Source organism: Lacerta agilis, chromosome 5, assembly GCF_009819535.1.
Source record: "Lacerta agilis isolate rLacAgi1 chromosome 5, rLacAgi1.pri, whole genome shotgun sequence".
Classification (NCBI taxonomy): domain Eukaryota; kingdom Metazoa; phylum Chordata; class Lepidosauria; order Squamata; family Lacertidae; genus Lacerta; species Lacerta agilis.
Genome location: NC_046316.1, coordinates 47,518,950 through 47,542,832, shown reverse-complemented (window position 1 = coordinate 47,542,832; position 23,883 = coordinate 47,518,950). Strand labels below are relative to the sequence as shown.

Sequence of the window (23,883 nt, the reverse complement as noted above, 5' to 3'; positions counted from 1 at the left end):
TTTGCCACCGTAATTAAATTACTGCCTTATACAGACTGCAAATCATACTCCATCCCATGCAAGCAGAAGGGTGAGAATTCAGAAGGCTATTTACATCTTTCAAAGGGATCAGCTTCCTTGTTGTCTGGTATGAAGGAGTGAGGGTAGCTGGGTAATTGTAGTCAACATCATCGTGTGTGTAATCAGATTTATAGGCTATCTGGAAGAAGGAGAACAAAAAGAATCAACTTTTTTTAAGCTGTCATTTGTTCTGAATAATTATCAGACAAGAGAAAAAGGAAAAAAAAACCCAGTAATATTAATATTAAACACAAGCAACAAAGTAAATTCAGTGGCATCAATGCCAAAGAAAATGAAATTATTTGCATAGTTTAACTGCTAATTGATTCTTTTTCAGCTGCACAATTAATCCAGTGCCAACCACAGAAACATTACCTTAACTTCCACCTGTGACACATTGCTTTTATCTTCATGCTTACTTTTTGCGCTTCTCACAGAGCTTCAAATAACGCATTTCAAGACACAATGTCTCAACACAGGCACCCATCATTCAGTACAGGAACTCCCTTCCCCTTAAGATACAGTTGGCACAGAACCTTACAAGCTTTTGATGCCAACTATTTATTCATCTAGGATTTTAGTTGAACCTATGTCACTGCATGCTGTGATGGTTATTTTACTGTGTGCATACTCCTACCTACTTTACAGATGGTGTGATTTTATTGTGTTTTATTCTTTATTGGACCCTACTTTGGGATTATTTTATAATGAAAAGTGTGTAGCAAATTTTATAAATAAAAGTAACAAATAATGAAATGGCACCCCAGTGAACCTAATAATAAATAAACCAATAATAAATAAACCAAGACAAATGGCATGGGCGCTGGAAGATGTTGTGTGACCTTAACAACCAATAGCAAAAAATGCCCAGTCTGCTGCAGAACAATACAATACACAAGCCTCTTAAGGCCCAATCCCATAGCTCACAATTAATCTGCATTAATTGTGTGTGTGTGTGTGTGTGTGTGTTAAGTTTGTTTAGTTAAATCCTATGGAGAGTTGTGCTACCTGATGTGTAAGTAAAAAGCTGCAAACCATAATATTACACCAGTGATCCAGCAACACAATGCAGGCATGCTGTCCAATTCATGGAAAGTTCACTGGTAGAGTATAGGTAGTTCAATATTATTTACAAACACAATTTTTTCCCATTTTCATATTTCCTGCTCATGCTTTCACCTCCCCAGAAGTAAAGCCTATAGCTATCCTTCATTTGACCGTACTAAGATGAGAAGCTGTATCAAAATAGTATATTGCCGAAGCATTTACAACAACTTACGTTGCTTGCCAGACTTCCAACCTTCATGGCATGTGCTGTGCGCCTGTCTATGCCAACTCCTTCATAATGACCTTTCTGGTTCTGGTAATGCTCTCTGTACTTGAGCTGCATACAAAAACAAGCCTCCTCTCAGACACAGAAGTTTCTTCTTTTATATTGCAATGATTATTATTATTATTATTATTATTTATACCCCGCCCATCTGGCTGGGTTTTCCCAGCCCCTCTGGGCAGCTTCCAACAGAATGTTAAAATACAATAATTTATTAAACATTAAAAGATTCCCTAAACAGGGCTGTCTTCAGATGTCTTCTAAAAGTCTGGTAGTTGTTTTTCTCTTTGACATCTGGTGGGAGGGCGTTCCACAGGGTGGGTGCCACTACCGAGAAGGCCCTCTGCCTGGTTCCCTGTAACTTGGCTTCTTGCAGCGAGGGAACTGCCAGAAGGCCCTCGGGCTGGACCTCAGTGTCCGTGCAGAACGATGGGGGTGGAGCAAGGCATAGGGCAGGATTCACCTCATGAACCCTCTCCATGGAAGCCCTACACAAGGACTTCTGCCCATGGGCAGTGAAGGTGCAGATGGTGACCCCAAGGCTGGTAGAATTTCAATAAATTAAATGGGCCACAACTTTATTGATTACAGAGGGCAACAGGTTTTGGCGCAGACATTGTATGTGTATCCTGAATCAACCAACCCGTCTGCTGGTTGATTATTTTTGGCAGGGTTATCCAAGGTTGCGGATTGCCCTATGACACACACCAAATCAGGGTGAGCGTATCCAAGATCACATGGATGCAGCCATGGTGCATCAGCCCCAGTCTGGGTGTCTGGACAGAAACATCTCCACCCTAGATTCCTTTAATGGGACAACCTGCTTCCTTGGGCTGGTGGTGGTTCTGACCACATCATCCAAATAGGATACACCCCAATGTCTTATCTCCCATCAAGTTGTGACAAATGCTATGAGGTAGGCAAAACCTCCAGACAGACCCAATTTGTCTGAAGGAAAATTCCTCCTTGGCCCCAAATACAGTGAACAAATCCTTCCATAGCAAGGTCTTAAGGCAGGGCCTGCTTGCTTACCATTGGGCAGCTCTGCACAGAATAGCACACAGGAGGAGGTGAGCAAGGATTGCCCCATCTAGGATGCTGATATGTTTGTGCAGGTGGAATGTTTGTGATAGTGAATCCCACCCATAAAGAACTTCCCTATTTTAGCGCCACAGCACAGAAATGGAAAGCAATTCAACTTTATTGTTTATCAAGAACATATTTAGGGTAGCTATGGTTGACTTTTCCCTGCCCTTTAAGGATATTTTGCCTTATCCAGTGCATAATGTCTACACAGTGGTACCTCCATTTACGAACTTAATTCGTTCTGCAGGTCCGTTCTTAACCCGAAACCGTTCTTAACCTGAGGCGTGCTTTCGCTAATGGGGCCTCCTGCTGCCACCGGTGCGCAACTTCTGCTCGCATCCCAGGGCAAAGTTCGCTACCCGGAACACCTACTTCTGAGTTAGTGGAGCTCGTAACCCGAAGCATTCGTAAGGAGGACGGTACAGAACCCGAGGTTCCACTGTGTCTGAAAGTTTAATTTTCAAGCTTAATTCTTAAATTCCATTGATTTTAAAGGGACTTAGCAAAAAAAAAAATCATGCTAAGAAGCGCAATGTAGCTACTCTGATGCCTTTTGTTTATAAAGGATAATGTGTTGAATTCAACTGCAGAAATATAATGCACTAGGCAACAAAAATATCTTCCTATATCTGAAGTTATAAGCAGATGACTTGGTCCATATTCTGCTCTGTAATTTGCAGTCAAACAGTGTTGTCTGAGGTGACCTGGTGGTATTAAGAACCCACCAAGAAACAGAGATCAGACCATAAATATTTCCAAATAACAAATAACTGTTTGATTGAATTACTGATAAATTAATTGTACTTTTTCTTCCCTGTAAAGATTTCTAAATTCAAACACCCAACCCTGTTTTTACCCAGATTTCCTGTTCTTATCTTGAATTCACATATGTACAAACTGTGATTCCCACAGTGACTACATTAAGCTTTCTCAGAACTGCATGCAAATGACTGAGGACTTACATCACTGGTGTATTTTGAGATCTTGCTAGCATTCCTGAACTGAGGGGTCTCGCAGTAGTTAATACTGTGGCCTTTGCTGCTTTCCATATCCTTCTTATAGCCCACCTGCAAAATGAGAATTTACAACAGTGAGAAGTGAAAATATATTCAACGGCTGGCTATGTATTTCAGTTACATCCTGCAATAAGAGAAATAAGAAGCTGCTTTATTGCATAGCAATACTCACTCTCATAATAAACAAAGGGGACGAACATCACATTGCTCAGCATGAAAGAAATCTGAAATGTCCTGTATGCCATGAGGATATGGTGTATATTCCAAAGAGAGGCAGGAAGGCAAAAGTCCTGCTTGGGATTCTGCTCACATCCATGGCATACATTTAAAGCAGTCATGAAGAATTCAAGGGAACTGTAGTTTGCCAAGAGTGCTGGCCTCACTGACCTACCCTTAACAAAAGGCAATTCCCAGGATTCTCCATAACTTTAAACTGGTATAGGAGTAATCAGATTGTTTGGTGTGGATGTGATGTCAATCTCAATTAAATGCTTAAGGCCACACTTAGCCAGGAAGAAGCACCAATGAACGCCATGGGACTTACTTCTGAGTAGACACGCATCAGCTTATGCAGTAAATCCCAACAAATTCCATGCAATTTGTTTCTCTGACAAACCAGTGTGGGTGTCCTGACAAAATTTATATCTGGCTTTCTTACCTCACTGTACAACTTGTTCACATTCTGGGCTTGCTTAAGAACTAGGTTTTCTTGGGCAGAAAGAGAATGATAGTGAGCTGCTCCTTTCATCTTTGAAAATTCCTGCTTGTATTTTATCTAGAAAGAAAAAGGCAGGATCAAATCAAGGTATAATGGCTACTGGCTGGCCACACTTTCAGTTTTCTTTACTGCTTCTCCACAGTCAGCAACTGGTTTTGCTGCCCCACTTTAAGGATTTGGTTGCTTCCTATATGCCCTGCTCAAATATTTATAAAGAAACAGTTATTACAAATACATCACACTGTAGATCCCCAGCTTGCTCCTTTACAAAGAAAGAAACCTTACAAAGAGGACCGCCCTTGAACTTACTACCACTTAGAAAAGTTTAACAATCTATCACTGCCCAAATAGCTATAATTATACAATGATTAATACTTGAACCAGTGTGGTGTAGTGGTTAGAGTGCTGTACTAGGGGTCAGAGGGCTCTGGGTTTTAATTCCCTGTTCAGCCACAAAACTCCTCTTGGTTCAGTCACTGGTTTCATTCAGACTGATTATGTGATAGGAACACATCTCATTTCAGAAGTCAGCCAGCCCAAAACTTTTAATATTAACTGGAGTTATTATTAGAAGCTTGAACTCATGTCTGCAGATTAGCTGGGATGCCAGGACACTAAGCTAGTACTAAATAATTCAATAGTTACCCAGCATTTAATATTACATTTCCACTCAGAGATAGATGGTGAGCAAAGCCTTGTTTAAACTGGAATGAAAATATTATAAGGAGTATGGGTCCTAGTACTGAATGTTTGCCCTGGTAAAATTGCAACAGTGATTCATGATGACTCCATCATCTGCCTGCTTTTTGTTGCTGTTGCTATTTATGGCGTGCATACATTTTCTGAGATGCAGCCGAATGAAGGTTAATCACTCCAATGCTAGTTCCTTGAGTAAACTAATTAGACTGGACGCAAAGGTTCCCTCTCTGGAAGCAGAGCAGGCCGTTCTGGAAATGGAAAAGTGTGTTGGGATCCAAGAAATTATCTCTTTGGAATTTGAGATTTAGACCAAATGTTAAGAATAACTTTCTGATGGTAAGAGCTGTTCGACAGCCGAACAGACTATTTCATAGGAGTTTTTAAACAGAGTTTGGGGGGCCACCTGTCAAGGGTGTGCATTGCAGGGGTGGGACTAGATGGCCCTTCCAACCCTACAATTCAATGATCGCATGAAAACCCTGTGAGAAGAACATTTTGGTGGTGCTCAAGCAAATAAGATTATACATACATGGACACATATATGTACACATGCATACAGGATACAAATATTCAAAGCAAACAGACTTATTTAAAGACAACAGCCCATGTGCAAGGCTGCCTTTGGCATCCCAAAGAGCTTTGGTAGACATTGGTAGATTTTGTACTCTCCACCCCTTTCATATAGCTGTTTTTCAAAAGTATCTTCTCTGTTTAGAAAGTGGTTTGGGGACACTAAAATGGGGGCTGTTAGTTGAAGCCCTCTCAGTTGTGCATTTCTTTGTATCCTTCCTGATCATTATAGAAATCATGACTACTTTGCTCACTTTTGATACCTAAGCAGAAAAGGAATGTTGTGGTTACTTTCGGGGTGACGGGGATCCCTCTAGAGCTAATTCCAATTGAGAACAACATTTGAACTTTCGCAACATACAAACACATATCAATACTTCCATTTTGGAGGTCCACTAAAATAGTGTGCTCAGTCATACACAGCTATATTTGACATCACTCCTTTTATAAGTTCCCACTAGTTGTTCAAATATGACACCAGAGAATCTTCTGGTTATTATAAGTGACTTATTGCATCTGGCCCATGCTGACAGAGACCTCTTCTTTCATACTTACATCACTCGCCAGTTCATTTGCCTTCTTAGCATTGAGATACGCTGGCGTGATCATAGCAGGAAAGCTCCCTTTCCCTCGGTGCTCTTCATATTCATCCATATAATCCTGAAGAACATCCAATAGTTATCATTTACTCATCTTTAAGTTATTCATTTTGGTACACTTCTGTCTTCCTAACAAGCAGGCATACTTCATGGTTTCCATATTTTATAACACAACCCACAACATACATTTAAAGCACACCTGACACACTGTTTAAACATGTGGCTTCTTCCCAAGAATCCTGGGAACTGTAGTTTGTTATGGATGCTGGGAAGCGTAAAGCGTACTTTTGTTAGGAGTAAACTACAGTTCCCAGAATTCATTGCAGGGGGCATATGTTTTAAATGTATGAAGTGGATGTGATTTGTCTCTTCATCCAGTCTCCTTTTCAAGCCATCTCATTCAATTTCCAACTTCTGAGTTTTTTGTTTTATGCCTCTCAATGTCCAGTCAGCATTCTGTGGGGTTTTTTGGGGGGGGTTCCTAAGACTGCCCCCCCCATTAATATTTTTGTTCTTTTACAAACCTTATTATTCTTCTGAGTCTACTGCTATCTAATTCTTCTGTGTGGTTGGTATGGCTATGGCTACATAAGAGCAAGCCATCAAAGCCTTGAGATCAGTATCCTTACATAGATGTGAAGAGAGTCACATCAGTATGCATGTATTAATATATATAGATGTGAATACTTTTGCATTGCTCCTTACCTGACTAAACTGATTCACATTTTCGTTTGAGGCACCAACAGAATGACTTGCTTTTCCTTTAATCTCCTTTTCATATCTTTGATGATACTTCACCTGAGAAAGCAATGGAGGTGAAAAGGATGTGTTTGTTCTGCTGATCTTACAACCTAAACAAATTGCATTTGTTTGCTTTTAAAGCCCACAGAGCTCATTTTCCATACAAATTGCTCAAAGGGGCATATAGTAGAAAGGCAAAGTGAAAGATCCATCTTTTAAGAAGTGGGCAGGGGAACAATGCCAAACCATCATGTTGTATAAGAGGGTTATACTCACCCAACTTTTCCAAATAATGAGAAGTTTTGCCAAGGCTGTTTTCTTTAGAAGGAGGTCACTGGAGGTTTATGGCATTTTGTAGTATACAGTTTGAGCGCAGAACAAACACTCCGACCAACAGCCAAAGGCCACTGCTCCACAGAGGGGGGAGGTAACCAGCATCTTAAGATTTTCTTCAAACTTCAGTCTATCCTTTGTTTCATTAGCAGACACTTATATTACATTTTAAACTTAAGTTTGGACAATGCAATGATGCTAAAATTCAGAGAAGTCTCCACTCCTTAACAGTGGAGATTCGTTGACCTAGCAATGTCGGGATTTTTCTCACAACAGGAAAGGGGCCATGATTTTGGAAGACCAAGTACAGATTTTTCTCCAATATGTGACAACATATAGATTGCACTTTTGAAACTTACGTCACTAGCTAATTCATTGGCTCTTTTAGCTATCTGGTAAGCCGGAGTGATCATCGCAGGAAAGCTCCCTTTCCCTCTGTGTTGTTCATACTCTTCTGTGTATTTTAACTGGAAAAATCAGGAGAGTTTAAATCACACAGCTACAAACAAGCAGAAAGTCTATCTACTTGGTCTGTTCTTCTGTTCTACTTACATCACTCGCAAGCTGCCCCCCAGCCTTTGCATGAATTACATCTGGAGTATCCGCAACACTGGTGAATTTGGAAACCCGGTCTTCATGCCCTCGTTTATATTCCACCTATTGTGGAGAAGCAGAGTCAAAGAACATTTGAAAACTATGAAGAACTGCCATCTTATCTCTTGCAATCAAGCATCAAATGACAGTAAAAATAGATGATCTTTGGATTTGCTAATATAAGTGTTTCCAATATTTGGCCCTGAATTTAAATTCCTTGGTTGCAAAAGCAAATGAAATGGCAGTTTTCTTATTGATGAAAAGAGGCTGGAATAACAACACATTCTGGCCTTATTTGTCAAAATTTTGTGCTCCAGTTTAATTCACCCCAAGCCCATCAGTTGCCAAATATGTTTATTTCATAACAAGGAAATGCTAGTGGAGGAGTAAATGCATTAAAGAGCTCAATCTAGAAGCCTATTAAAGTCTGTTAAATGACTAAACTAAATTGAAGTGCTGAAATTTTTATTTGGATGAAACCGCTTTCCTGAACACAAGGCCCAGCGTGCCTAATCAATAACAATCTCACATGCTTTCATTTTCAATCTCTGTTAAAGCATTATACATAATTCTTAGAATAACAACTAGAGAACTTTGCTTCGTGATCTTCAAGGTGAATCTTTTCTGGGCTTCCTGTTTCTTTCTCATCATAAACGACATGCATATTGTTAATTAAAATAGATTTCTTGTTCGTTGCGGATGTTATGCCCTACAAAGAAAGCGGGGCAGGTAGTAAAAACATCAGCCAATAAAGGCTGTTAAACACAGCTGAGCTAAAGTTGGCAGGGTGTCATTTAGGTAGGGGAGAAGAAATACTCCTGTTTTTCAAACCCCGTGTAATCATGCCTCCAAATTGTTGATATCTCTGGTTATGAAGCATTTAAAAAGTAATCACAACATGTACTCAAACTGTTGGGTTGTACCGAACATAGCACTAAATCAAAGTGAAAGGGAAAACACAAGTACATTACCAAAGTTTTTTGTGAAACTGATTGCACAAGACAAATCAGCTGTTGTACAGGTGTCTGCTAGCACAGTTGTTTCATTCAATCACTTTGTTGCACAACTTTTGCCCGCTGCCATTTACTAGCACAAGGGCTCTTACGCTAGCAGACTGAGAAAACTGGATATGGTCCACATTCTTTTTCTTTTCTTTTCGACGATTTAATCATGTATCAAACTTAGACCTTTGACTCTTGCTGTGAATATTGCCCCCCTATGCTACAATCTCTTTGCCCTCCCTCAGAAATACATGCCCCAGGAACTTACGTTACTGGATAGCTGAGAGGCCTTCTTGGCTATTTGATAAGCCGGAGTGATCAGAGCAGGAAAGCTGCCCTTTCCCTTCTGCTGCTCATATTCCTCAGTATATTTCAACTAAGACAGAGAAAAAAAGGTGTGTTTAAACTTTGTTGGTCAAACTAATTCCTCTAAGAGGTAGGAGAAGAGGGGGAACTTTTCTGCAATGAATTCCCTTAAGTTCACTCATCTAAGGATGCAAGTACATGTGGATGATCTCTCCTTGATATATTTAACTCACAAATAAAGCTGTCATAAATTGGAAGTTCGCTTACATCATTGTCCTGTTCTTGAGCTATCCTAAGCATTTCCGCATCTGGGATGGTTTCTGAGTACCATGATTTGCCCTCTTCATACGCAGCATGGTAGGCTTTCTAAAAACAGAATACATCATAAAATGAGGAATAGGCACAGTGGTAAACACTTTTGACTCCATCTCTAAAGATCAGGGGATTAGACTCTTGGCAGGATGTAATCTATTAATGTGCGGCTGACTGTGACCACGTTCCTTTCTTATGTGGCTCCTGCCCCAAGCCATGCAGATTCTCCTTCTACTTTTCTAAAGGTGGTGGCTGCATGGGAAAAGTTCCCGGCGATTCCCTGCACTTTTGCACCCATAAGCTGTGCATGAAATTCTCGCACCTTAGTTCTGAGCACAGTGAGCCTCTTTCATTTCAGTTGAACTGATATTCTAGTTAATTTTATTTTATCACATCTAGAGAGGACAAGATCCTAATCCTATGAGCCTGGTGTGTCTGCCCAAAATTGCAACATACTATAATTACAAGGCAGTATAATCTATACTTTTCTGAAAGTGAGTAGGCACAGCTTGAAGAACTCCACTGCCAGTGCTATTTGGGGGAGGGGGGTCAGGAACCTCTTGAGGCACTTTAGTTGGCAGCCCTTTCCCCACCACCACCTTTCCTCTAAACTTCTTGAAATTATAAGAGTGATCTGAAGGAAGGATACGCAAAGGGAAGACCCCAGGCAAGAGTAGGAAAAAGCATCTTCCTCTAACCACATCCAAATCTCTTGAGCTGTTACAGATAACAGTGGAATTTGCTACCAAGGAGTGTGGTGGAGTCTCCTTCTTTGGAGGTCTTTAAGCAGAGGCTTGACAGCCATCTATCAGGAATGCTTTGATGGTGTTTCCTGCTTGGCAGGGGGTTGGACTGGATGGCCCTTGTGGTCTCTTCCAACTCTATGATTCTATTATTCTAGATATAAGGAGGAAGAGGGGAGAAACTAGTGGGGTTCTGGAAGTAGTGGGGCTATGAAACACAGCCTGCTACTAGCACAACGTTTAGCTGACCTGGGGCTTTCCTCCCCGTCCCCATTAATTGTTTTCTATATATATATTTTAAACAGAATTGCAAATATCTAGTTAATCAACAATGAAAACTGTATGGGATTTTAAAAATGCAAGTAAATTGCATAATACATCATCCTAAGTATTTGCATGAAGGCATCATAAATCTTCAGATCAAGCTACCAGTATCTTAGCCAAAGACATGTACGGCCTGATCTATGAAGCATTCTCCTGGCGCTATATTCAGAGAACCAGATGAGGCTTACACCTAAAGAGAGTTTTGGATCCAGGTCACAGCATTCCAATGGCAATAGTCAGAATAATTGGAGACATATTTTGAAAATGGCTTCCAAACCAAACGAAAACATAAAGGGGTCATTTGTATTACAGTAATACAGAACGTTAAAGGCGTAAAATTGCACTTTTGTAAATGGTGCAACCTAGGAGCCTGGAGGACAGCAGAGCACCTGCTGAATGTTCACTAGCAAGTACAGTAAGTTATTGACATGGGTCTCCCACCTGACTGCTTAGCTGCTGCATCTTCCTTGCAGCCTCCATGTCTCTGGATTTCACATCCCAGTGAAAAACAGATTTGAACTTCTCACCCTCTTCTCGATACTTAACCTGCATAGACAGACTCAAAATGTTATTTTGAAACCTATTTCAAAAGATTATATGCCAATCTTCATATCCAATATTAAAGAAAGATAGGCTTCCTGTTCAATCTATTCCCTATATATTCTGAATTTTGTCGCAGATAGTCATTTTTTAATACCTAGCCTCAGAATTTTGTTTTTTTGGTATAATTTTCTCCACTGCTGTGTGAACTACCAAAATGACTGGGCTAGAGCTGAAGTCACTTGAAATAGCAGAAAGACAAGGCAGCAGGTGTGGCGTGGGGGGTGGGGGAGATTCTGAATAAGACATGGTCTCATGTGCTTGAAGGGATACAAATGACAATACTACCAAATGAAAAAGACAATCCTATTATTTTGGTATGCAAACATTTGTATACAAAAAAATAAAGTAGAAAATACTGTCTTTTGATCCCAGTACAGGAAACTGGGCATGTATTGGCCTCTCTTGGTACCTTTCATCAGTTTCCCAATATGAATTTACCATGTACAAAATATTAACATGAGAACTGAGTCTTATAAACCACTCTATGAATCTCAAACGTCCTTTTGTGATTGAAAGGAACAGGGTGTTTCTTAAGTGACAAAGGAAAAGCAAAGTGATCTAGCAATCTCTCACAAATATATTGAAGTAATTGGATCTCTTATCACAGCCATCAAACAGAAATAGAAATTGTTGTTAATCCCAAACACATTCCAGAGCAAATCTGCCATGCACAGTTTAGAAGGAAATGTATTTGTTGCTGTTGTTATAGCATTAGTGAGAGATATCGCAAATCCTGGATGCGAGTTTTAAGCATGTAAGAATTTTTCAAGAATTATCTTGGAAAAGCATAATACAGAATGAGGCTGTTAAAGTTGTGACAACAATATTCCCCATACTTCAGAGGAAACAAAAGCATGTGTGTGTGTCATATCCTTATCCTATTCTTATCATACATTCCGACTGCAATCCTGTGAACACTTACCTGGAAGTAAACCCGAATGAATGCAGAGGGCTTTACTTCTGAGTAAGCATGCATAAAATTGTTCTAGGCATCAGCTCTTTCTACTGTGAAAACTGGGGCAAGATATAAAAATTTAAATCTAGAAATTTGGAAGAGCTGTAACTCGGAAGGCAGTTAAAAAAAAATGAAAGCACAGAAGGATTTCAGATTTCCTACAGCTAGCAGCCCCCTGACATTTCACCAAGTTTACCCAATGCAACCATGTAAAACTCACTCGACTTTACAATTTTGTTAAAAACTCAGATCCAAGTGCCAGGTTCATCAGAGGTTTGAAAAGTCTTTTTGTGTGTGTGTTTAGCAAACCTGGGTTCAGATTCTAATGAATCTGCAGACACTTTTTGATTCGGTGTCAAAGACTTGACAGTTTCAGCGGAGTTTTCCTTTGAGTTTCCTGGTTCATTTGAAATGAAATTTCAAAGGATGACATGGGACCGTGAAACAAAGCGGCAGAAACCATGTGCGCGAACTCTTCTAACTGACTGAACCCGGCATACTTTCCACACCTTAGATCAGCATCCCTAGCAATTTTTTGGTGAGGAACAATGTAGATTTTCAATGGCTGAAGGAACCACTAAGATGTTCTCCAGTTCTTATTTAAGTAGGGCTCCTTCAGATGCGCACTTTGTGAGTATAACCAGGTTTTTAAAATGCACAGACATCAAAACTTGGGAGTTTTCACACTGCTTCACAAGCATAATCATTCAGTTCTGCAGTTCCTTACATTTGCAGGGTCTTGGGAGGACAAAACGTGTGTCAATGTGCAAAATACGATCCCTAGTCACTACAATGTTAGGGGCAGCTCTGAATGTACAGCCTCACTGCGTGCGTGGGATTGTCCTTAGCACTGAAATGCTAACCCTTGGTTATGCAACTGCTTCATACACACATTGCAACAGCAGTGATGCTATTTGAATTGGAATGGAATCCCTTGGAAGGTGGTGGAGTCTCCTTCATTAGAGGTTTTTAAGCAGAGGTTGAATGGCCATTTGTCATGGATACTCTAGTTGAGATTCCTGCATTGCAGGGGGCTGGACTAGATGGCCCTACCAACTCTACAATTCTATGAATCAGGCTGCTAATGTGTTTACACCCCACACCCCCACACACACCTTTACAATGTAAGTCCACAAGAGAACAATTCCTTGAACTCTAACCTGGTGTATGAATTGACACAAAATTTGTACCATCGGGTCAAAGTCAAGCCTGAGAGCAGTCACAGTTTGCTCTTGTGTGGCTTCCACATGGGGTTTAGTTAACTGATATTTGGCTAACACGGGTTCTATCGAAATATATATTAAAAAAAATGTCCAGTAGCACCTTAGAGACCAAATAAGTTTGTTCTTGGTATAAGCTTTTGTGTGCATGCACACTTCTTCAGATACCTTCAGGTTCTATCTTCTGTTATAACCTCGAGAAGGAAATAGGTTGATCCAAGGAGGGGACACACTGTAAACAACTTCATTGGCACTGAAATAACCTTCACTTCACTCCGAAAGGGCAGCATTTGATAGTTAAGATTTATATTTGATGGCCAGATATCTGATTGGCTAGGATCACCCATGTGATGGGTTTAGGAACCATCACTCTCACTTTAAAGGTAGCATTTGTGCTTAATAATGCACATAACAATTTCATGTGGCTACACAGCACTGTGGTGTGATCAGGTACAGTATGTGATTGCTGACTGGCTGAGTTCGCTTTAGAAGAAATGAATCTGGGGAAAGAGATGGCACCAAAGCAGCAGCAGAGATGGGAAACTGCATACAGATATGAAAAAAGGAGGATGAAAGGTTTGGTCCTTCTATCATCACCCTAAAAAGAATATGGGTGGCTATGATGCTATTACTGACAAATATTAAACACATTAATTCCTAAGGTATCTTACCTCGCTTACTGCTTCAGTCTGTTTTTTCACATTTATATTTACTGGTGTCTCAAAAACACTCGTGAATGTGTTGTTTTTTGGATTATGTCTGTAAAAGAAAGCAGATACAATTTGGAAAGAAATAATCAATGTCCCTCAGAAAACCAAATACTTATATGTATGTACATCTCTTAAAACAGAGAACTGATTGCTAAATATAACTAGCATCTCACATACACAGTTTAATTTTGCATAGTTATCTACATCTTAATTTAAAGTTTCATTCTATCAATGTTGCTTTTCTAATAAAAAAAGGAAATTTCAGAATAAAAAAAACAAAAAACATAAGCCACTTCTTCATTTCAGAAGATTTGAGAAAAACTGAACATATTGACTTGCAAGTTGAAAACACCGTATTTTACTTATCTTTCAGCTCTAACAACCATGCTATATTATCATCATACGTAACAAAGGTCAAAATGCGGAAACCAAATTTCAGGTTATGAATATTTGATCTTTCAAATAAAAAATCAAGAGGGCATAAAATGCTCCAAGTTTAAGGAGAATTTCTTTTTTTCTATCATACCACATGGTCCTTTTCATAATCAATGTTGCACATTATAAAGATTTTGACTAAGGAACCTTGGGGTCGAATAGTCTTCAATAAAGCTGCTACATAAAATTATCTTCCCTCCCCCCAAAAAAGTATTTACAACTTTCATGTGGACTGTCCCATTGATCCCAGATGCCTGCCACCAGATAAACTGAGCATCATTGTGCCAACTCTGATTTCATAATATAATGGCTGTGTGAGTGCTCCATCACATGCTGAAAGCTTTTTTCAATTCACAATGAAATGTAATTGCACCCTGACAGACAAGCCTCCAGCTGTTTTTCATTACTACCTGGTGCCATGTAAGGTATACAGTGCATATCAGGAAGCTTGGACAAAGACTTTATTTGTATCTCTCAAACAAGAGCAGAATGGAGACTGCTGATATCCCCATATACATCTATTGTATGTCCAATGCCACTAGTGACTAAACCAGGGGTCAGCAACATTTTTCAGCCATGGGCCGGTTCCACCGTCCCTCAGACCTGTGGTGGGCTGACCTACTCATGTAAAAACATGCTGATTCCTGGACAATCCGTGGCCAGATTGAGAAGGCGATTGGGCCATATCCGGCCCACGGGCCTTAGGTTGCCTACCCCTGGACTAAACTATAATAACACACTATCCACCAGGGGCGTACCCAGGATCAAAACTAGGGGGGGGCAAGCCATGGTCGTTCAGGTTGTGACATTTCAGCACGGAAAGGCGAATGAAACCAAAATTTTAGGGAAAATTATATATAATTATAGCAGTGCTTTATTACGGTAGGTTATTACAATTATTTGCTTGATTTTTTATTTTTTTGTATTCTAGTTACATGTCTTATACCAGGGGTGGCCACTGTGATCTACTTTTCAGAATTAAAATCTGGCAGTTTTGGGGGGTTGTTGAGCTTTTTTAGGGACTGGACCTTCTGAAATAATTGATTTAAAAACTAACTCAGCAAGACAGAAGACTGCCCGCTTTGTAAAGTGTGACAACCTTTGAGGTACAAACACCCCAGACAAGGAAAACCAACTCAGCTAACTAGTTTACAAGAATACTTGGCTAGTTTAGATGTACAGTCTCCAGGGCCAGATGAACTACATCCAAGAGTATTAAAGAACTGGCAGAGGTGATTTCAGAACACACTGGCAATAATCTTTGAGATTCCTGGAGAACAGGCGAAGTCCCAGCAGACTGGAGGAGGGCAAATTTTGTCCCTATTTTCAAAGGGGGGAGAGAGGAGACCCAAACAATTACCGCCCCAGTCAGCCTGACATCAATACTCAGGAAAGATTCTAGAGCAGATCATTAAGCAAATGGTCTGTGAGCACCTAGAAAGGAACGCTGTGATCACTAAAAGTCAGCATGGGTTTCTGAAAAATAAGTCATGTCAGACCAATCTGATCTCATTTTTTGACAGATGTGGATGTAGCCTATCTTGATTTCAGCAAGGCCTTGACAAGGTGCCCCATGATATTCTTGTAAAGAAGCTGGTAAAATGCGGGCTAGACAATGCTACCATTCAGTGGATTTGTAACTGGCTGACTGACCGAACCCAAAGGGTACTCATTAACAGCTCCTCTTCATCCTGGAGAGAAGTGACTAGTGGGGTGCTACAGGGTTCTGTCTTGGGCCCAGTCCTTATTCAACATCTTTATCAATGACTTGGGTGATGGGCTTGAGGGCATCCTGATCAAGTTTGCAGATGACCAAATTGGGAGGGGTGGCTAATACCCCAGAGGACAGGATCACACTTCAAAATGACCTTAACAGACTAGAGAACTGGGCCAAAGCAAACAAGATGAATTTAACAGGGGAAAATGTAAAGTACTACACTTGGGCAAAAAGAAAAAATGAAAGGCACAAATACAGGATGGGTGACACCTGGCTTGAGAGCAGTACATGTGAAAAGGATCTAGGAGTCTTGGTAGACCATAAACTTGACATGAGTCAACAGTGTGATGCAGCAGCTAAAAAAGCCAATGCAATTCTGGGCTGCATCAATAGCAGTATAGCATCTAGATCAAGGGAAGTAATAGTACCACTGCATTCCACTCTGGTCAGACCTCACCTGGAATACTGTGTCCAGTTCTGGGCACCACAGTTCAAGAAGGATACTGACAAGCTGGAACGTGTCCAGAGGAGGACAACCAAAATGGTCAAGGCCTGGAAACGATGCCTTATGAGGAACGGCTTAGGGAGCTGGGTATGTTTAGCCTGGAGAAGAGAAGGTTAAGGGGGGATATGATAGCCATGTTCAAATATATAAAAGGATGTCATATAGAGGCGGGAGAAAGGTTGTTTTCTGCTGCTCAGAGAAGCGGACACGGAGCAATGGATTCAAACTACAAGAAAGAAGATTCCACCTAAACATTAGGAAGAGCTTCCTGACAGTAAGAGCTGTTGGACAGTGGAATTTGCTGCCAAGGAGTGTGGTGGAGTCTCCTTTGGAGGTCTTTAAGCAGAGGCTTGACAGCCATCTGTCAGGAATGCTTTGATGGTGTTTCCTGCTTGGCAGGGGGTTGGACTGGATGGCCCTTGTGGTCTCTCCAACTCTAGGATTCTAGGAGGGGGTGGGGTGGGGAGAGGGAGGTGGAGATCATGACGACTTTGCAAATGTACAGGAGAGTTGCCTCGCTCAACAATCCCGGGGCAGTTGTGCGCGATACCTGACCCTCACAGCCTAACAACCCCCTCCCAATCTCTTCCGTACGGATGAGGGGCGGGAGGAAATCAGGGTCCACACAAAATAAAATAGGAGGAAAACACGGGAGCTGAGCAGAGGGTTGTAACAGGAAGAATTATCTGAAAGACGGGTGAGGTGGTGGTGGGGGATACACAGCTGAAACCGGGATCTTCTGGAGGTGGGAAGTAGCTGCTGCGGAGCTTTAATGGTGTTGATTTTGTGGAAGACAAAAGCAGAGGGTGAGGCGGCTTCCAAGCAGGTTTACTCGGAAGTCAACCCCGCGGGTTTTCCTCCCAAGAAAAGCACAGTATAAAAGCACAGAAAAGCCAGGGGAGCCGCTTTGCAGCGAGTGGGGGAGACGGAGGAGCTTTGCCGGTGCTGTTGCTCACGAGCTGCTGGTTTGCCAGAGAGTCAGCCTGGAGGGAGGGGGACGGGCAGCCACTTTGCTGGGAGGGAAGGAGCGCCACCGGGGCTGCCAATTGGCGCAGCTGCGCCATCCGCCCGGCTGCCGGGGGTGCTGATTGGCGCGCCCCCCCACCCAGCCAGCTCTTTCAGGTGCTTTGCCGCTCCCCCCTTCCTCCGCAACTGCCACCAGACATATATAGTTGGTGGGGCATGAAGCGTGTTTGCGTTTCCATGTCCTGCCAGGGACTCAAGGCTGCTTTGGGGGGGGGCAGCTGGCTTCTAGGGGGGGCATCTGCCCCCTCCTGCCCCCCCTTCGGTACGCCCATGCTATCCACCAAGCACCAAGATGCATTGAATCCAATATACGTCACTGCACATAGGCTACACCAGGGGTCAGCAAACTTTTTCAGCAGAGGGCTGGTCCACTGTCCCTCAGACCTTGTGGGGGGCCAGACTATATTTTGAAGGAAAAAAATGAACGAATTCCTATACCCCACAAATAACCCAGAGATGCATTTTAAATAAAAGCACACATTCTACTCATGTAAAAACACCAGGCAGGCCTCACAAATAACCCAGAGATGCATCTTAAATAAAAGGACACATTCTACTCATGTAAAAAAACGCTGATTCCCAGACCATCCACGGGCCGGATCTAGAAGGTGATTTGGCCGCATCTGGCCCCCAGGCCTTAGTTTGGGGACCCCTGGGCTATACGTTTACAACATAAGGATTATTCCAAGTTTCTTACAGTGAGGTAATAACTGCAAATGACTACCAAAGTTTAAATGTGCACTTAGTCATCCCAGAGACACTGTTGCGTATTGACTAGATCATAGTTGTTTTTTACTAAATCCTGCTCCGGCTATGGGACTCAAAACATGGCCTTGGATAAGTCACTTTCTCTTAGACAGCAATTTAATGTGATGTAGGAAATCTATGGTTATTTTTTCTCCTTTGGATTAAAAATATTGTGTAGCAGTCATTGGGAGGGTCTGGTTAATTTTGGAACTGTGACACTATGTGGAGGTGTGTAAATGCTGTTGCCTGTGTTATTTTCCTCATGAAAATGAGCCCAATAAGTTGCTACTTACCATGGGAGGGGGGACACACAGATACAGTTCAGGTACTGGAATATTTCCCCTGCACTGAGCACATAGCAACTTCAAGATGGGGGCAATTTTATTGGGTATATGACATGGTGGAAAGGGGCTGACACGGAGAAAGAGATATAAATATCTAGCAATGAGAGATACTCCTAACCATTAACTCAACAGAGAAGCCACATCACATCTAGTCGGGCTCTTAACCTAAGCTATTGCTACATTGAGTTCCTTGGATTTAAAAAATAATATAATAATCTGTACCAAAGTATGCTTTTACACCAGTTAAATTAACTCAGCTCTGATCCATAAAAGTTTTTCTCACAATATATTAAGGTGCCATAATCCTGTTTTCAGGACTTTTTTTTTTTTTTTGTTCACTATGTTAAAGTAATATGACTACACCTCAGGAGTTCCCTACAGTTTTTCAGAGTAAAAACATTGAGAATAAAGCAAATTAATCTATGGGGTGGACTGATAATCTAAAAATGACTTCCATAGTATCAGAATTCAATCCAGTCTGAACCTGTTGATGGATAATATAGGCATAATGTTGCCTTGCTATATATCTGGAGAGAAACTTACGCTTGACAGTAGGGCTTTTTCTGGTGGCTAACAAAGTTATTCACGGTAAGCATCATCTTGCAGACCTCGCAGTGAAAGCAGGCTTTGTGCCATGTCTAGAAATAGCAAGGATAAAAATACAGTGAAAGTTGCTTGTGTTTCAGATTTTATTAGTCTGTTTTTAAAACGTATAACTGATTACTCTTGGCAGTCTAATAAACAACTCTTCTCACAGTCTGAAAAAGCATATGCCAAAGATCCATTTCTTGCATGTAACCTTTAAAAGATGTAAAATGTTTCGCCTAATTACACCCTTGGCAAAGTTCAGTTCTGACATCCAACTTACCCGACATGAATAAAGATTATGAAAGTGTAGAATATTTTCTACCAAGTTAAATTAAAGGAGATGCAAGTTGTCTATCTCAGTGTTTTTCAACCACTGTTCCGCGGCACACTAGTGTGCCGCGAGATGTTGCCTGGTGTGCCGTGGGAAAAATTGTGTTTATTTGATTCCTATTCAAGAGAATTACTTTATATACAGTCAATATAGGCACAGAGTTAAATTTTTTAACATTTTCTAATGGTGGTGTGCCTCGTGATTTTTTTCATAAAACAACCCAAAAAAGGTCGAAAAACACTGGTCTATCTGAAAGCATATTAGTGGGTTATATTTGTATATTATATATTATATATATTAGTGGGTAAGATATATTTTTTTCATAATGGTGAAGAACAACAGCATCTACTGACCTGATCAATACAGTTAATCTTCTCTGCGGGATAAACCCCATAGCCACATCTGGCACAAGGCTGAATATTCATCCTGAGATTATCGAAGGAAATAGAAAAAGACTGTGTCAAAATTTCAAAGGAAATTATAACTTTAAAATGCCTTGTTTCCTAGAAATCACACTCCAGTCTTGTCACACCAATCCACAGTCCAAAGCTTCTGCTTGCCTATTGCTGAGCTTCTGCTTCGAACTCAGCTGTTGTCTGGTTTTTAAAGCTGCCAGTTACTAAGAGGGGCTATTTTGGCAACTGTGTAAGAGTTCATGGAAGGGAAAGAGACGGGAGAATTCAGCAACACCTTTCTCTAAATAGAAGAGTGAACTCACAGTGAAGCATCATGGTCATATGAGCAAGAACATCTAATTGTTAATATTTAAGCTATGGGCTTTAACATTGAGCTGCCAGAACCTCAGGGTGGCCTTCTAAATATATATTGCTTCATCTTTAGCGTGTCATTATTACAGAAAGGCAAGGCAGCTTCCCAAGAGAGTTCTGCACACAACTTGATTCAGTTTCCAGCTCTGACAGGAAATGGAATACAGTGCCCACAGTGTACCCCACGTCAAGGTTGTTCCTCAGAATATACGCTATCTGGCCACAAAATGCTATTGTCAGTCAACCTTAATGGACCTTGCCCAACTGAAAAAGCCCTGTTTAACAGCATATATTTCTCTAGATGAAATATATACTTTTATTCCATATGCACAGAATGCCATATGTTTTGAGTCAAAATCTGTGTTGACTGGGACTGGGACAAATTTGTCCTGGAAGAGTTGGCAGGGATTCTCCTCAGTATCCTCACATCCATCATCTAGACCAGGGCTCACCAAACTTTGTTCTGTGAATCTTCAGTCAGCTGGTCTGTAGTGTGCCTGTGGCTTTGTGGCTGAAGACAGAAGATGGCATATCCATTGTATTATAATTTAATATTTTTATAGTATTTTAATTGCATTTTATTTCTTATAATGTACTTTATTGTAGTATAATAATAATAATAATAAGTTTATTATTTATACCCCGCCCATCTGGGCGGCTCCCAACAGAATATTAAAAGCACAATAAAACATCAAACATTAAAAACTTCCCTAAACAGGACTGCCTTCAGATGTCTTCTATAAGTCAGAAAGTTGTTAATTTCCTTGACATCTGATGGGAGGGCGTTCCACAGGGCGGGCGCCACTACCGAGAAGGCCCTCTGCCTGGTTCCCTGTAACCTTAGTTCTCGCAGTGAGGGAACCGCCAGAAGGCCCTCAGCGCTGGACCTCAGTGTCCGGGCAAAACGATGCAGGTGGAGACGCTCCTTCAGGTATACTGGGTCGAGGTGTTTAGGGCTTTAAAGGTCAGCACAAACACTTTAAATTGTGCTCGGAAATGTACTGGGGGCCAATGTACGGTAGGTCTTTCAGGACCAGTGTTATATGGTTTCGGTGGCCACTCCCGGTCACTAGTCTAGCTGCCGCATTCTGGATTAGTTGCAGTTTCCGGGTCACTTTCAAAGGAGCACATTGCAGTAGTCCAAGCAGGAGATAATTGGAGCATGCACCACTCTGGTGAGACAGTCTGCAGGCAGGTAGGCTCTGAGCCTGCGTACCAGATGGAGCTGGTAAACAGCTGCCCAGGACACAGACTTGACTTGTGCCTCCATGGACAGCTGTGAGTCCAATTTGAATTCTATGGTGGTGGCCTGGGGGGGTGGGTATGGCACGAGAGTCCTGAAGGTCTGATAGGGATCCTTGGAGGGTCACACATTTTGCCTGAGGTTCCCCATCCCTGTTATATTTATTTTATTTTATAAACATATCTATAAGACTATAAATATATAAATATTCCTACTCCCATATATTTATAATATATTTATAGCCCTATACATATTTATATAAACACATTTTATATTTATATATTTTTTAAAAAGCAGAACTTTACAGCAAAACATAGGGACGTGTCTTACCAGAATCAGATGCCGGGGTTCGGTGCTGGAGCTCCCCGTGCGTGAGTTTAGCTACCCACGCACGAGATACCAGTTGCGGGGAAAAGCGGCCAGCGTTCCGCGTGCTTATGAGCACGGGCGCCGGCCAAGTCTCACAATCCGAAGGTAGCTGAGTAAGACGGAAAATGACTCCGAAGGTGCGTGAGTGAATGAATGCCTCGAAAACTAAATGAATGCCTCAAATACTAATGGATGCCTCGAATAATGATGGATGCCTCGAATCGGAACTGCATTTAACAATAAGGAAACCAAATCAAGGATGTTATATTAAATTAAAAATTCTTAAAACCTTTACTCTTTTCCCCAAAGGACGACAGACACCGGAATTATCTTTAGTGGCTTTGGCCAAACCCGCATAGGCTCGTTTTCTAGCCCTAAGCTAAGTTTCCCTGAGCTCTCAGTCCCTGCGCGCCAATTCTTCCGCGATACTAAACTAAATAAAGCTAAACCGAATATCTTCCGCAAAACTAGCCCTAGGCTAAACCTAAAAGCCTAACTAAAATCTCACCGAAATATATTCCGCAAACTAAACCTAACTAAAAGAAAAACCCATCCAGCCCACTCCCAAAACCCTTAAACTAAACTTGACTTCAACTGAACAAACTATGGAAGAACGTAAAAGAACGTGCCTAAGCGGGGAGCCTCAGCCTTTTATTTAGGAACAGGTATGACATCACGATCAACACTTTAACCAATAAAACCTCTGTTGCTACCCTCCAAAAAGGCGGGAAGCAGGGTTAACGTTCATTGATAACTTTGAAACATTACCGGAACTACAAGTTAAAGGCGGATTAATCCTAATAGCAAGATGTCTCTTCATTCTTACTTTCACTTTCACTTTTAAGTGTAAGGATATGAAAAGTAGTTCTCAATAACCATTAAAATAAACAAATAACCGCGGATCTTTAACAGATCCACGAAGTGTATTCCGACAATCAGACTCTTCCAGTTCAATATTGTCTACACTCCCTGGCAGCGGCTTTCCTGGATTTCTGAGAAACCCCTGCTGAAATACATCCGGAAAGGGCATTTAAGATTTTCTTGGGCTAAAAATAATGAGATAGACTGAGTCACACCATTAGTTCATCTAGCTCAGTATTGTTTACACTGACTGACAACCGCTCTTTGGGATTTCAAACAGGGGACATTCCAAGCCATACCTAAGAGATGCCCAGGATTGAACCTGGGACCTTCTGCATGCAAAGCAGATTCTGTATCACTGACTTGCAACCCTTCCAAAGACCGGAGACCCACTCAGAAGATTGAATAGGAACCACTATTGCATACACACTCCAATCTCCACTAAGTGGCTGCAGGAGATTCTAGGAGCTTCAGGCACTTACCCAGGGTTGTGTTTCCATTGGAAAGATCCAAAGCAGTGGAGACCAGTGCCTTTATTCACTGACACCTGGAAGTCTTCACTGGAGGTGGTGCAGAACATTATGCCCCCGGAGTGTCTCTCATCGCCTCTCTTGTTGCTTCAGCATGGGGGACCAAAGCAGCAGTCAGTCATGGCTCCAAGTGCCTCAGTGCAGCCTCCTCCAGCTAGAGCCAAGATGGTTCTCCCTTTGTTCCCCTTCACCTTCCAGAACACCTTTCTCCAAAAACCAGAGCCTCCTGTAAATTGACACTTTTTTCCCTTCTCTGGGCAAAGCCTTGCCCCCTTCCCTGTTTTCCTACTCATGGAGGCTGAAATTCTACACCTTTCTCCAGACCCAAGGACCCATCTTTTAATGTGATAATTACCAGCAATCAGCTTATCCCCAGCTGGCAATGTTAAATGACTGGGCTTGTGATCCTAAACTTTAATGCAACTGCACTTGGCATAGTTTTAACCAAACTTTGCTTAACTGGTGAATTGACGAGTTTGCCCTTATTCTAACCCTTTACT

General features: G+C 41.4%; 1 protein-coding gene across 1 annotated transcript in view; it reads right to left on the bottom strand.

Moving 5' to 3' along the window:
• NRAP (nebulin related anchoring protein) overlaps nucleotides 1-20,203 on the bottom strand; it is a 66,540-nt gene extending 46,337 nt beyond the window's left edge. Inside the window, exons 1-14 of the mRNA XM_033149635.1 lie at nucleotides 19,967-20,203; nucleotides 19,238-19,332; nucleotides 13,882-13,969; nucleotides 10,874-10,978; nucleotides 9,321-9,419; nucleotides 9,016-9,123; nucleotides 7,705-7,809; nucleotides 7,512-7,619; nucleotides 6,784-6,876; nucleotides 6,035-6,139; nucleotides 4,151-4,267; nucleotides 3,439-3,543; nucleotides 1,340-1,444; nucleotides 95-199 (exon numbers count right to left, since the gene is read on the bottom strand). Of these exons, the coding sequence (XP_033005526.1) occupies nucleotides 95-199; nucleotides 1,340-1,444; nucleotides 3,439-3,543; nucleotides 4,151-4,267; nucleotides 6,035-6,139; nucleotides 6,784-6,876; nucleotides 7,512-7,619; nucleotides 7,705-7,809; nucleotides 9,016-9,123; nucleotides 9,321-9,419; nucleotides 10,874-10,978; nucleotides 13,882-13,969; nucleotides 19,238-19,332; nucleotides 19,967-20,038 (1,410 nt within the window). The 5' untranslated portion in view covers nucleotides 20,039-20,203. The remainder of the gene's footprint in view (nucleotides 1-94; nucleotides 200-1,339; nucleotides 1,445-3,438; nucleotides 3,544-4,150; nucleotides 4,268-6,034; nucleotides 6,140-6,783; nucleotides 6,877-7,511; nucleotides 7,620-7,704; nucleotides 7,810-9,015; nucleotides 9,124-9,320; nucleotides 9,420-10,873; nucleotides 10,979-13,881; nucleotides 13,970-19,237; nucleotides 19,333-19,966) is intronic.
• Between the last annotated feature and the right edge of the window lie 3,680 nt (nucleotides 20,204-23,883).